This window comes from Hyperolius riggenbachi, chromosome 11, assembly GCF_040937935.1.
Source record: "Hyperolius riggenbachi isolate aHypRig1 chromosome 11, aHypRig1.pri, whole genome shotgun sequence".
Lineage (NCBI taxonomy): Eukaryota > Metazoa > Chordata > Amphibia > Anura > Hyperoliidae > Hyperolius > Hyperolius riggenbachi.
In genome coordinates this window covers 97,845,294-97,858,613 of record NC_090656.1, presented here as the reverse complement: position 1 = coordinate 97,858,613, position 13,320 = coordinate 97,845,294, and the positions used below count along the sequence as shown (strand labels likewise).

Sequence of the window (13,320 nt, the reverse complement as noted above, 5' to 3'; positions counted from 1 at the left end):
TACTCCTGCAGGTGCAGTACAGCCATGCTCATGCATAAAGAGATGCCCGGCCGCAACTTTTTAGAAGATCTCGGGCAATGGGGCTGGTCTTGGGGAGGACTTAAGAAGGCTCTGATTGGACAGGAAAAAAACAGCAGGATTTTGAGGACTGGATTAAGGTGTGCCCAGTAAATATAAAAATAGTTAAAAGGAGGTAACTTTCCTTCAAATTGGGTCACCACTAATGCCTGTATAGTTGGCAGCATTTTTGGACAGTGACCACCAATTCATTCACATAATTAATCAATAAAAATCTTCCTTTTAATCTTTTAAATGATCATTTATTTTTTACTGGGTTAAATTTGCTTTACCCAGCCTATATCAGTTTGGATTTCCCTAGGACCAATATCATTGTTTCTGGTAATATTTCTGTATGGGGTGACCATTCATTTCACCAAATATGGAGCAAGAGTTAATGGTCCAATTGTTTAAATATTTCCTCCAGCTGAAACTGCGGTTTCCTTAATTTACATCAACCATCCATTTTGGGCACTTATTATTTCTACTAACCTGCTGGGCGGTCTGGACGAGCTCAGCTCGTCCAGTACCGCCGGAGCCTGCCGCTCAGGCCCTGCTGGGCCGATTTGGCTGAAATAAAAAGCAGCACACGCAGCCGGCACTTTGCCAGCCGCATGTGCTGCCTGATCGCCGCCGCTCTGCGGCGATCCGCCGCGAGCAGCGGCGAAAGAGGGTCCCCCCAGCCGCCTGAGCCCAGCGTAGCCGGAACAAAAAGTTCCGGCCAGCGCTAAGGGCTGGATCGGAGGCGGCTGACGTCAGGACGTCGGCTGACGTCGATGACGTCACTCCGCTCGTCGCTATGGCGACGATGTAAGCAAAACAAGGAAGGCCGCTCATTGCGGCCTTCCTTGTTTATTCTGGGCGCCGGAGGCGATCGGAAGAACGCCTCCGGAGCGCCCTCTAGTGGGCTTTCATGCAGCCAACTTTCAGTTGGCTGCATGAAATAGTTTTTTTTTTATTAAAAAAAAACCCTCCCGCAGCCTGCCTGGCGATCTTAATAGAACGCCAGGCAGGCTAACCCATACATGAAAAGGTAATATGCAAAGGTACCAAAGTTTTCTCCTAGGTAATATTTTTACGTTATAAATAAAGTGCCTTTTAAGCCACCAGCAAGAAAGAAAATACTCTGAATAATTGACAGTATTTTTTCACCTAATTTTTGCTACTTTTTCAATTGCAGAATGCAAAAGTTATTTAAAACAGAAGATGAAACATCTCCTAGGAGAAAAAGGTGAACTGTATCAGGCCCATAGTGAGTTCCTTTGCTTTGCATTCTTTCTTGTCTGTCCATCATATCTACACGTATAGTGTTTAAATAAAGGGTTGGTATCACTTTCTTGTAAGCAAGTCTCCATAATTTGATGAAACCTGGTGGCTAACTGTTTTGCCCTTTCCTCTCATTACTGTTATATAGAGACCTAGAGGAATTTAAAGTTGGAGTTGGGTAAATAGGCTTGTATTCAAATGAAGCTGTGCCATACTGTATTTTTAGATATCTGTTTGGAGTTCAGCTATACTGTTTACACACTCAAAATGGTTGTCCTCCTGTAAGATAAAAAGATATACAATTCAGAACATTTGTAAGGCTTGTTTTCTGTTAAGGATCATGTTAGAGTTCCATACTGCTCCATTAGTTTGTGCTTCTTGCTTCCAGCTTCAAGGCCTACAGTGTGCACATCACCACATCCGCATTCAGGGCCACTTTAGCTAGTAACCTGGTAACTACTTCTTTCCTAATTTGTTTGCCGATTAGCATTAAAAGGACGATGTTATGGCCAAGAGTGCCTAGATAAACAACTCAAAGGCAGCATTTGTTTTGCAAATGTCAACAGAACCCAGCATGACTCTAGAAATCCTCTGTAGATATTCGAGTTCTTGAACCTTATAATTTGCAACTTCCTTTGCTATGAATGTCTTCTGAAATGTACCAGTCCCAGATGAAATACAGAATAGCATACACTGCTGTCATTATAGCACACAAAAGCCTGCAAGAAAGAGAAAGCACCATGCCCTCATTCATATCCAAAAAATAGAACTGGGTGTCCAATACAGGTCGAAAACGTTCAACATGAACATTGAAGAAATTTTTTTTGTTGTTTTTTTTTTAATTGCCTTAACTTTTTTTTTTTCTTTTTTTTTGATCAGTAGTCTGATTCGAGTTTGCAAACACCTTCACAACATACAAAAATTAAATATTTGTTTTTTTTTCAGCTAGAACACATATTCATGACAAGCTCTTAGCAACTTTTTCAGGAATTGAAAAATAAAAAATAAAAAAAAACACAAAAAAATTAAACAGTAGAGCTATAGCAACAGCACCTTGACATTGTTTAATTCCAACGCTATCAGAAGTTAAAAGCAGTAAACAGATATTAATACCGACATGAAGATACTGTCTAAAGTGTGAACGGAATGTTTTTGGTTCAATTTTTTTTATATATTTATATCTCTTTTTTTTTGCCTGGATGAAGACAGAGTGTTATCAATTCACAACTGAAGCAGCATGCATGCTTGTCTATAACTTTTTTAAGTTTTCAACTCTTGGCAACACCAACAAACCACAATGTTATTGAGGAAGGTAATGCAGGCTTATCTCTTAACCTACGTGCTGCAGGAGGGGTCCGGGCAGCATTGCACAGCAGTGGAGTCCGGGCCCCGCCAGCAGAATACAGGCAACTTTGTGCGCGGAGGTCATTATTTTCCTTTAGATTATGGATATGTTCAATAAATAGATTTGTAGAACCACGGTACTGTATAAACTTCATTTATACATGCAGTCCATAAAATTATTTTTGTTTTTTACTGAATAATTTACCCTGTTATGTATATATACAAATAGATAATTCCTCTTCTCAATATAATCTATACAAGATAAATTCACTATCTTCCTCTTTTAATGGTCAGTGTACATACACAAGAAGTGTCTATCCTTATAAAGCGCCAGCCAACTTTTTTTTTGCTATCCATGGTGAGCGCACGCACGTAAGACTGGGTAGTTCGGCATTGCGAGTTCCAGTACCTCTTGTCGATGCCCCTGCAACCATCCTTCATGTAGCCCATAGGATTGCATTTGGTCTCATAGAAATATTGTTTCAGTTGACCCTTGGGTACTGGGACTTTTTCAAGGACAGTAACTGTCTGTCCCGTCATATCAACGGCAGTTTTCTTGTCGGCTGCGGTCACCCATTCACTAATACTGTCACACACACTCAGTTCCCCACGGCGGGCAGGGTCTGAGTGGCGCCGGACCCTCATGGACATGTTTGCAGCATCCAGGTAGTTTTTGTACTCCTCAAGCAGAAAAAGCAAAGGGGGCTCCAAAGGCACTTGAGAGCTCAGCATCACTCTGGATGAATACATGTCTGAGTCCTTGTTCTCCTCACTCTGCCTTATGGTCTGTTCCTCTTCTAGGAGTTCCTCTATCACATGCTCAAAAGTATCCGTTAGGGAAGGAAGTCCACCTCCTCTTGAACCACTCATCGGCCCGCCTATATTCTCTAGAGTACCATGGGTCCGAAGACCCGGATAGGCCAGGCCACTTTGTCCTCTGACACTGGCTTCTTTCATGGGGGCAGCTTTCATGCAACTGAAGTATGAAATAACCATAGTAAGGAAAAGGATGGTCATTACTCTTCTCACCTGGTGGAACTGTAAAAAAGACAAATAGATAAAACAATTAAAAATGGAAAAAAACAATTAGTCACAATATTTATACATCTCACATTAAAATGGTATTAAAATCTAAAAAAACAGGGTATTGTGTTACTTAAAGTAATATCTATAAAAATGCCCATACATCTACTGATTTTGTGCCGATCGACCATCCTATTTTGTAATTTTATAAAATGTAAACTGTTCCACCCAATGCAGTGTAAAATCTCACCTGTCTCCCTGCTGTAGCTCCTGGCCCCACCCGCCAATCCCCCCATGTGGCACCAGGTACATGTGTGTGGACACCACCGCGTGGTGCATGCCCCACATAGTACCCCCGCCACATGGTGGCACTTGTGGGTGACAGTGGAGGAGGCTGGAAGTCGCGGCAGAATGACAGGTGAGATTTAACACTGCATGGGCTCTGGAGTGGACATTTAGACTTTAGGGACGGCCAGGGAGGTGACGTCAGTAGGCCGATTCCTGATAGATAAATGTATTTGGAATTGGTCTGCATTGAATGGGCAACAGGTCTCTCTCCGATCAGATTTGATCAGAGAGCTATGCCTCCTGGTCAATCTGCCCATACATCATTAAAGATATGGGCACCTTAATACCCTGCCTTTCAAACATTTTCTTTTGTTGTTTAAGTGTACAAAACATTTTACACTGCTCCTCAGGTCTCCGGGTTCTTTCTTGCTGTTGCTGGCAATATAGTTAACTTAAAGGAACACTATTAAACCAAGTGTTCTAAAATGACAATGTACAAATAATGCCTAAGTAGCTCTGTAAACATTTTTGCTACCTTTTATGTTAAATATCCAAGGCAAAAGCTGTAATTCATTGTGTGTACATTTTAGCTACGTTTGGAATGTCTCATTTGCAGGGGTGAATCTCTGCAGTCTGACATGCTAAGAACAGTGTAATATTGAAGCAGAGTTATATTAAAAGCCTGTCAGGAGTCATGTTTCACACACACACAATTACAAATGTTTATGTTGCACATAAGATACATTTCCTCTGCTCTACAGAGAGCTCAGTCAGAGACACAGTTAACAGATGCACTGCGAGGGAGTTCCCCCTCCCCTCATGGTTCAGTCTGCCCTCAGAACAAAGAGCAAATTCAAAAGTATACACCAGTACTTATCAGCATTTCGCAAACTTTTTGTATCTCAGTTGGATAAAAAAAAAAAAACCTGTTAATCGATATCGTTCCTTTAATTGTGCTGCTGATAAGATATAAACAGTCACTAAAAAAAAGTAAAATGTGTTTTACACTTGAGCAATAAAAAAAAATGTAACATTAGGATCTTATAGATTTTAACACAATACAATGGTTTTTAGATGCTAGTTTTTTAGAGTTTAACACCACTTTAAAGAATACTATACAATATTGTCAAGTGAAAACGTTAGCATGTTTGAATCTGAAGATATTTGATTTCGCCTCCCTTTCAACAAAGTTAAAATTGATTTTATATAACAAATATCATGTATTATTTACATTCCATAGTCCATTGTGTAATTTTAACTAAACATAGACTTCGGATGTAAAAACGTACTACTGTCTACATTTATCACCAACGCAGATCATCAGGGATGTCAGACTCCAGTCTTCAAGGCCCGAGGTCCTCACGCATTTTTGGCACAGCACAAATTAATTGATGGGACTGAATCAGGAAAGGTGTGGTCCATCAGGTAGAGCACATTTTTTAGGGCCTGTTTCCACTACACGCAGATTGGATGCAGAATTGATGCAGAAAGACTGACTCCAATGAATGCCTATGGGAAAATCTGCACCAGAAAAATCGTGTTTAGTGGAAACAGGCCCATACACATTCATTGGAGTCAGTTTTTCTGCATTCAATCTGCGTGTAGTGGAAACAGGCCCTCCATCCTAAACACTGGCATGGATATGGGCCTCGAGAACTGTAGCTCGATATCCCTGATATAGATGATAGTGGAAACTAAATAGACTGATAGAGAAGAGAAGACCCACACTCTCCTTCCCAGTGTGTTTATAAAATTCACATATTCTTTTCACTACCCGGCTCAGCCTACCCTAAAAAAACATTTCTCACAACACTTTAATTTAATTCTTCTATTATTTTAGAAAGACTGTGTGTTTGTGGTGTGTTTGGGGAGGAAGGGGGATTACATGTGGAGCAAGAAGGAAAGAGACAGGAAGACAAAAAGCATGATATTGGGTAACTAGAGTCATGTGATCTGTGCTAACAGAAAAAGACTGACCCCTCCCCAACTAGCTCAGATGGGTGATAATGGGATGTAGGGAGGAGTTTGCACTGCAGGCGAAATTCCATACTCTTATACTCTTAGCAAAGCAGCATCTGTCTATGACTTTTTGCAAATAAAAAAAGAGATGCGCAAACAGCACACTTCTCTAACGTAGACTGGCTCCAACTGACGGATGGGGCTGGGGGAAGCCCCAGGTATGTATAAAATATTTTTAATTTTTACGAGGAATCCCCGAAACCATACAAGACCTGACGGGATTTGCTACCGCTCTATTCCAGGAGCTACTCAAGAGTCTGCCAGTTGATCAGCTTGAGATGGATCAGGTCCATAGAGCCCTCTCACGCCCACCCAATGATCCACCACAAAATATAATCCTAAAAACTCACAATTATCTCACAAAGGAGAAGCTTCTTCAAGCCACAAGGAATAAGCCAGACCTCTCATTTCAAGGCAACAAATACCAACTTTACACAGACTTGGCTCCTATGACCCTTGCCAGATGTAAGGAACTGCACCCTTACCTTATCATTCTGAGGGATAAAGGAATCAAATACCGGTGGAACTTTCCCTTCCAGCTAGCCTTTCAATGGCAGGAAAAGCCACGCTATTCGCAACATTGATGAGGCCAGAGAATGCTTTCGTTAACTAGACTTTTCACTTCCACCGCAGCCTTCGCAGTCTCAGAGATCCCCTAAACGTGCATCTGGATCACAAGCACAGCTGGATCAGACGAGCACTGCAGCGCCTAAGGAGCAGCGTCCCTCTAAAAGTCGCTCTCAGGCACTGAAAGAATTGTCTTTGCAAGTATTCCAGAAGGTGCACTGACTGATAAGATAAGTATATTGGTTATGTGCCTTTTATTCCGGACACGGAGGCCTTCCGGGCTGACTCGCACGGGCCCACTCAGGAACACCTTAGCATATATTCCCTCATCCACGTCCCGATGAACGCTGACTTTCAAAATTCAGCTTATGCCCGGCTTGATAATGCTTCTACAACCTATGAGATATTCTCTCACTTGCTCAAGCTACACTGATAACAATTTGTCGCCATTCTGAGAATCCCTCACCCTGGAAGCATCGTACACTGTTCCTTTTTTATTATTTTTATTTCTTCCCTTTTGAGCAGCTCACCTAATTTTAGTCGCTTTTCAGCTTCTGGGTACTGACTTTAATGTTAACTCACATTATTTTTGCACTAGCAACATAGCTGGCCTGTTTGGCCTATACTAAGCGGGTTCATGTTATTACGCTACTTTCATGTTATACAACATATATGAATATGTGAACGACAGTGTATAGCACAACTGTTCTCATTTATGTTGGGGCAATGTTAGCCTTTGGTAGCTTCTGGCCAGCTTTATTAAGGCAATATTCGTTGGATTTCAGCTTATATCTGTGTTAGCATGCCTTTGGGCCTGCCGGGGCCGCCATTGCAGTACATTTATTTGGGGGGTCGCACGGGAGCGATTTATAGGTGTATATGTTTTTGATGCGGGAAACGTAAAATTTCATGCGCCGCTCCTGATATTATACGTATTCTTGTTTGGCAATTTGAAAAAGTGTGGAAACCGTACTTTATGTACTACTTGCATTGGCTCCCAGCTTCCTTTACAGCAGTATAGTTGGCACAAGCTTGCCCAGATGCGCTTGTGAAAGGAGTATCTGTATAATTGCACAGAAATCTCGGTGGAGCAGTGGCGACTCGTAAACCTCCCCTCTCCCCCTGTCCTATCTGCTATTTTCTCTCCTTTTCTACGCTTTTACTCTTTCTTTTCTCAGATGGACCTGTCCCATCTGATTTCTATAGCATATAGCACACTAGCTAAACAGTGCATAGTCTGGTCTGATATTATAAAGAGGAATATTTCTAATGTTATGATCTCCTGGCTTCTTGAGAAGCTATACGGTTACATACAGTCGCGAGCAAATAGACCACCGATTCTGCATGGTGGCCTGTTCTAGTTAAACTCTTATATTTGCTAGATGTTGACTGCGAAAGACGTCAGTACATGATGCCTTAGAGCTACTGACATCTAATGTTTCTGCTTCCGCAGACCTTATTGTACCTCGTATAATACCTGTGTTAATTTGCTATTTTAAATGACGCACTTTATATAATGGTACTGCTTATCTGTTTTATATTGAAAATTTAATAAAAACTTTTTGTGAAAAAAATATATATTTTTAAGCTCTGGTACACTTTAACAGCAGTTTTGGCGCAGTCAAAAAAATGTCCCCCATTCCACTAACAGGAGATTTCTTCCTCTTGTTCTTCATCATCAGGCAATTACACTGTATGGGCAGCATGTATAGTCTTAGCTACCCATGAATGCCTGACAGTGCAGCATTTCACATAATGATGTAGTTTATCTAGCATGTCATGTCCTATACATGTAAGACTACAGAAAAAGAAAAAAAATATTTTCTTTTCTTACAAGAAAATTGGGATGAACACGTTAGTCGTGTTGAATCAAAGACTAAAGAGATGTCACATATATGGGTCATGTGACATTTTCTATCAAGTCTCCCATGCCAAATCCCAGTTCTATTATCTTCTGTTTACTTTGCAACCTCCTTTGATGGGAAGCATTGCATTTATTGAGATAAACCCTCTGGCCTGATAATGATTGTATCACACGGTCAGCTCTGTTACAGATTCAGCCCCACAACCACCACCGGACCTCCGTCTTCAGGCAGGGAGAGAAAGAGCGGTACAAATATTTGCCATTGGATTTATAACGAGGAAGAGATAACCTAAGAGCTTTCTGGAGCAAACGCTACACGTCAGAGCAGTATAGAGCTTTAATTTTTAATGAGCTCTTCTTCATTCTGTGAAAATGTTGTAAGGGCATTGTGGGAAATGTTACCAGGCAACTGCAACAAAGCTGTAGTAACACATTCAGAAAATCGACTTTCATCAACGTCGCTGTAGTGGAATGTGCGAATCAGCAGCACTTTTTGTATTGTTTATTTATTTTTCATCCAGGGAATGAAAAAAGAAAAGAAACCTCCCAACTGCTGAATGCTTTCTTATACCTGTGCTGGCGCTCACTGGTGCAGCTTGTTTTTCATGTGTGTACCAGTTTATGCTCCTTGATTAGTGGTCAAATAAATCACATTTAAAGTACCGGGTTAGGATTCAGTCTGTTACCCACCACCTTGAATTCTCAAAGCACAGAGCTAAATACAACATCTTTTTGGTAGATTAAAAATAGAGACGATGAAGGAGTTGCAATAATTCCACCCTCCATGCAAATATAATGCAAATTGTACACCTATTTACTATTTTGATAGGCCCAGTTCCAAGCTGAATACATTTAGCATTAACTCTAAATGCAAGCTGAAATGACTTGCATCTCCTTTACCACTTAGTACGGTAGTAGCCAGGGCCGGTTCTAGACTGCCTGAGGCAAACTTGTGTGAATGCCCCCCCCTCCCGAATTAGAATGATCGCACAGCACCCGACAATTTGCACCGCACGTTATAGCTGCAGTGAGCCCCCCAAAAATCACCCTCAGTACAGTATAAGTAAGTAGCCAGGTATAGATGCTCCCAGTATAGGTTAGCCAGGTACAGTTGCCCCCAGTATAGGTTGTCCAGGCACTCTCTTCACTTCCTGTTTCTGCCTGGTGCTGCCCCCAGACACCTGCCACATAAGGAAGTCACCTTACTTGGCATCATGGGCGAACCGGGCCTGGTAGTAGCAAACTTGCAATATTGGGCATCTGAATTAATCATTCTTGCTCATTTCAATGGGCTTTGCCTTTACCAGCATGCTTTCTGGCTCTCTTCTGTTCAGCATGCTCTGCTCTACAGAAGAGGAGGAAGGATGACCAGGAACATCATCCACTTTCACAAAACTGCTCCGACTAGCAAGCCATTACCATGTCCTGGAGGGTCAGCTGGATAGCTGTCCCTCTTTCTTATCTCAAAAAGTTGGGAGGTATGCTTTACGGCATCTAAAATCTCAGTAAAATATTAGAAACAGCTGAATGCGGAGGTCTTCCTGATATTTAGTAAGGGATGGTATATTGGAAAGAATAGGGCAGGGAACAGAATAGATAACATATAAAAAGATATGAAAACAGAGTGTTAAAAAATCAAGTTACATGACAAATATTCTCCTCAGACTTGCAGACTCTGTGTACACAAGGTTGTAAGAGCATGAAGAAGATATTACTTCATGCAACGCTTAGAAAATATTCCTGTGCCTACCAGAGTTAAAGAGAAACTGTAAGCGTCATCCCAATCAGTAGCTGATACCCCTTTCCCATGAGAAATGTTTTCCTTTTCTCGGATAGATCATCAGGGGAGTCTGTATGGCTGATATTGGGGTAAAACCCCTCCCACAGTGTGATGTCAGCATTGTGGTACTGACATCACAATGTGAGAGCCTTGCTGCATAGTGGTAAATAACAGCTGTTTCCAACTGCCACAAAAGAAAGCAGCATCTCCTTCCACTGTCATCAGCTGCCAGCCATAAAAATGTCACCATATGATAAATGCCAAAATGTAAATAAGGGAGAGGAAAGAATTTACAATGGGCAAACACTTACTAAATCATTTATACATCATTAATGTGAAAATTCAGTACTGTTTTTCATTAAGTTATTTTCCCTGGAGTTCCTCTTTAATGTCTAATGCAAAACTGACAATAGTGTCTCTATAAGATGACCGATTATGGGGACAGGATCTCCTGACCTGACCCTGAGTCATAAGTCAGATCTGTTGCTTATCACAATGTGGGTGTATTGACTGCATTAGCGTGTGCTAGCTGACCCCAAGAACAATGCCTTCATTCTGGATGATTAGGCCGTAGGCCGATCTTCACAGGACAGTGCTTCACCCCTTCTTTGTTAGAGACGGCGATTCTGTTTCATGTGCAGATGCGCAGCTGTGAGGAGGTTTCATGATTCACATATCAGAAGGACAAAATCGAGACAAAACTTATCAGTGGAACCTCTTACAAGGTTCCTTGTCTCCAGCATGCGCGCAGTCATATTTTTCCCTCATTGTCTTGCACTTGCTCAGAATGACTGCATCACTGACTCACTGATGTAACGCTGGTGAGCCGGGGGTTATTTTTATCTCTCAAAATATTAAAAGCATGCTTGGAACGCCTTACACCTCAGTAGCACTGCCAGGGACATCGAGAACAGAGATGTGGATTCATAATTATGCAAACTGTTCACAGCACACACAGAAAGAGAAATGGAAAAAATCAATCCCAGCATAACAGTAGCTGCAAGCCAGGTCACCCTCAATAAAATGTCGAACCTGAGGCAGACTGAAAATGTAATCGCACTTTACATTGTGGAAGTACAAATCAAGGGTGAAACTACAAGTCATGGAGCCCGGCCCCCCAATACTTACACCCTTTCCCTTACCTACTGCTGGTGACCCTCACAGCCTGGGGGCCCATTTTGGCAGAGTTATAAAACAAGAGTGGTCACCATACTCTTAACACCCATAATAAGTATAGCCACAGAGACACCTGATCTGGAGAATGGACTCCTTTATTGAAGGAAGGGAAAGTTAGTAGTTGAGGCCCCCTTACAGCTCTGGGCCCCCCGGCAGTTGCAGCGGCTGCCCCTTTATATTTTCACCCCCTTGTACAAATATTAGAGATGGTCCTAAATGCCGATTTCCGATTCCGACAGAATGCTAACATCCAATCAGTTTCTTTTTCTAATTCGGAAATACGCGGAAAATTTTGATTAATGATTTCTGCGGAATGTAATTTTTTTGTAATTTTTGTCAATAAAGTTAGCGAATTGTCATTTTTTGTGGCTGTATGCTATTATGCAGAGTCTGCATTTCCAATCAGCAACGGTGGTAAACTTCTGCAGTGGCCTAATGTACGCTATTACGTGGAATCTGCATTTCCAATCAACATCCGTGGTTAACTTCTGCATTCTCCAATTGAACTAATACATCTGAGTCAACTGATTAGCCTAACATTTCTGCAGTAATTAGATTTCCGCGGCACAATACTGATTCTCTGATTGGTCTAAGGCTCCACACACACCATACAATCTTGGTTATTCAATCTTACCACTTTCATGTAGTATAAGAGCTTATCTTATCAATTATTCAAGGCATTTTCAATCTGTTGGCCATTATACTACATAGATTTGGTAAATCTGTACAACCAAGATTGTATGGTGTGTGTTGAGCTTAATGTTTCTGAGTCTTGTGATTGGCCGAAAATTCCTGAGTCTCGGAAATGCGGAATTTCAGCGGAATTACAATATCTGCACACTAATTTCCGATCGAAAACTCAGAAATCGCAATTCCACTGAATTTGGAAGCTCATCCCTAACAAATATAGAGCCTCACTTTAGATATCAGTAGACCTAATGATGGCGGGCAGTATGAAGAGAGAAGCTTGTGTCAGAAAATTGATAATACTGATCTCTGGTGCCAGTGTGTGATGCTAGCCCTGCCCGTATATATACAGCCATTTAAGGCTAGTAGGGCCAGTTCACACTCAGCGCTTTGCCCGCGATCGCATTCGGCTTCGTGATTGCGATTTGCGGGCAAAATCTCACGATTCAGTACGATTTGTGCTTGTGATTTCCATTCAATAGAACGAGAAACACTGCGCAATCACTCTTGAAATGCTGCATGCAGCTCGTTTGCGATAAATCGAAATCTCAACCACTGCAGTGTGAATATATCCATAGGGATACATTAGTAGCAGCGCTTTGCTGATCGCCGGCGAAGAATTGTCCCAGTGTGATCTAGCCTGTACACACAATGCAATTTCCAATTAAATTGATAGGTCGAATCTATCATTTCTGGTGTGTCTAATATGCTCGCAATCACTAATGGGATCGATTTTGTGCAGTACTGATCTAAAAATCGATCCCATTCTTGATTGGGAGCAGATCAGACATGCCAGAAATTATTCATTTGACCGATAAATCTGATGGGAAATTGCATCATGTGTACCAGCCTTTAGGGCAGTTGTCCCAGAGGCCTCCTCCACCACTGGGCTGGAATCTCAGATGTGTGGGTATTTTCTGTCCTGAACAAATAAAGTGCACTCAAACGGACTCAGAACTGTACTGAACATTTAGGCCCCATTTACACTTCTGTGCTGCGTTGCACATCGTCACGCTGCATTACTGCATTGTCCTGCATTCACACTGCAAACATTAGGTGTAACTCTATCCTAAGGACTCACAATCACAGGGACAGCAGACAGCGCATATGCGCACTGTCTGCCGTTTCCATTCACATGCGCCGATTCACCTGCCAGTTATAATAATTCCTTTTTTTGTATAGCGCTTTTCTCCTGTCGGACTCAAAGCACTTGCAAAGCAGCCACTAGAGCGCACTCAGTAGGCAGTAG

At 41.8% G+C, this 13,320-nt stretch overlaps 1 protein-coding gene across 3 annotated transcripts in view; it reads right to left on the bottom strand.

Moving 5' to 3' along the window:
• Window positions 1-2,378: 2,378 nt before the first annotated feature.
• The window catches only part of BDNF (brain derived neurotrophic factor), an 81,024-nt gene continuing 70,082 nt past the window's right edge, over window positions 2,379-13,320 (bottom strand). For all 3 annotated transcript variants that reach the window (XM_068261633.1, XM_068261632.1, XM_068261631.1), the window contains exon 2: window positions 2,379-3,705. In XM_068261633.1, the coding sequence (XP_068117734.1) occupies window positions 2,938-3,684 (747 nt within the window). In that variant the 5' untranslated portion in view covers window positions 3,685-3,705 and the 3' untranslated portion in view covers window positions 2,379-2,937. The remainder of the gene's footprint in view (window positions 3,706-13,320) is intronic.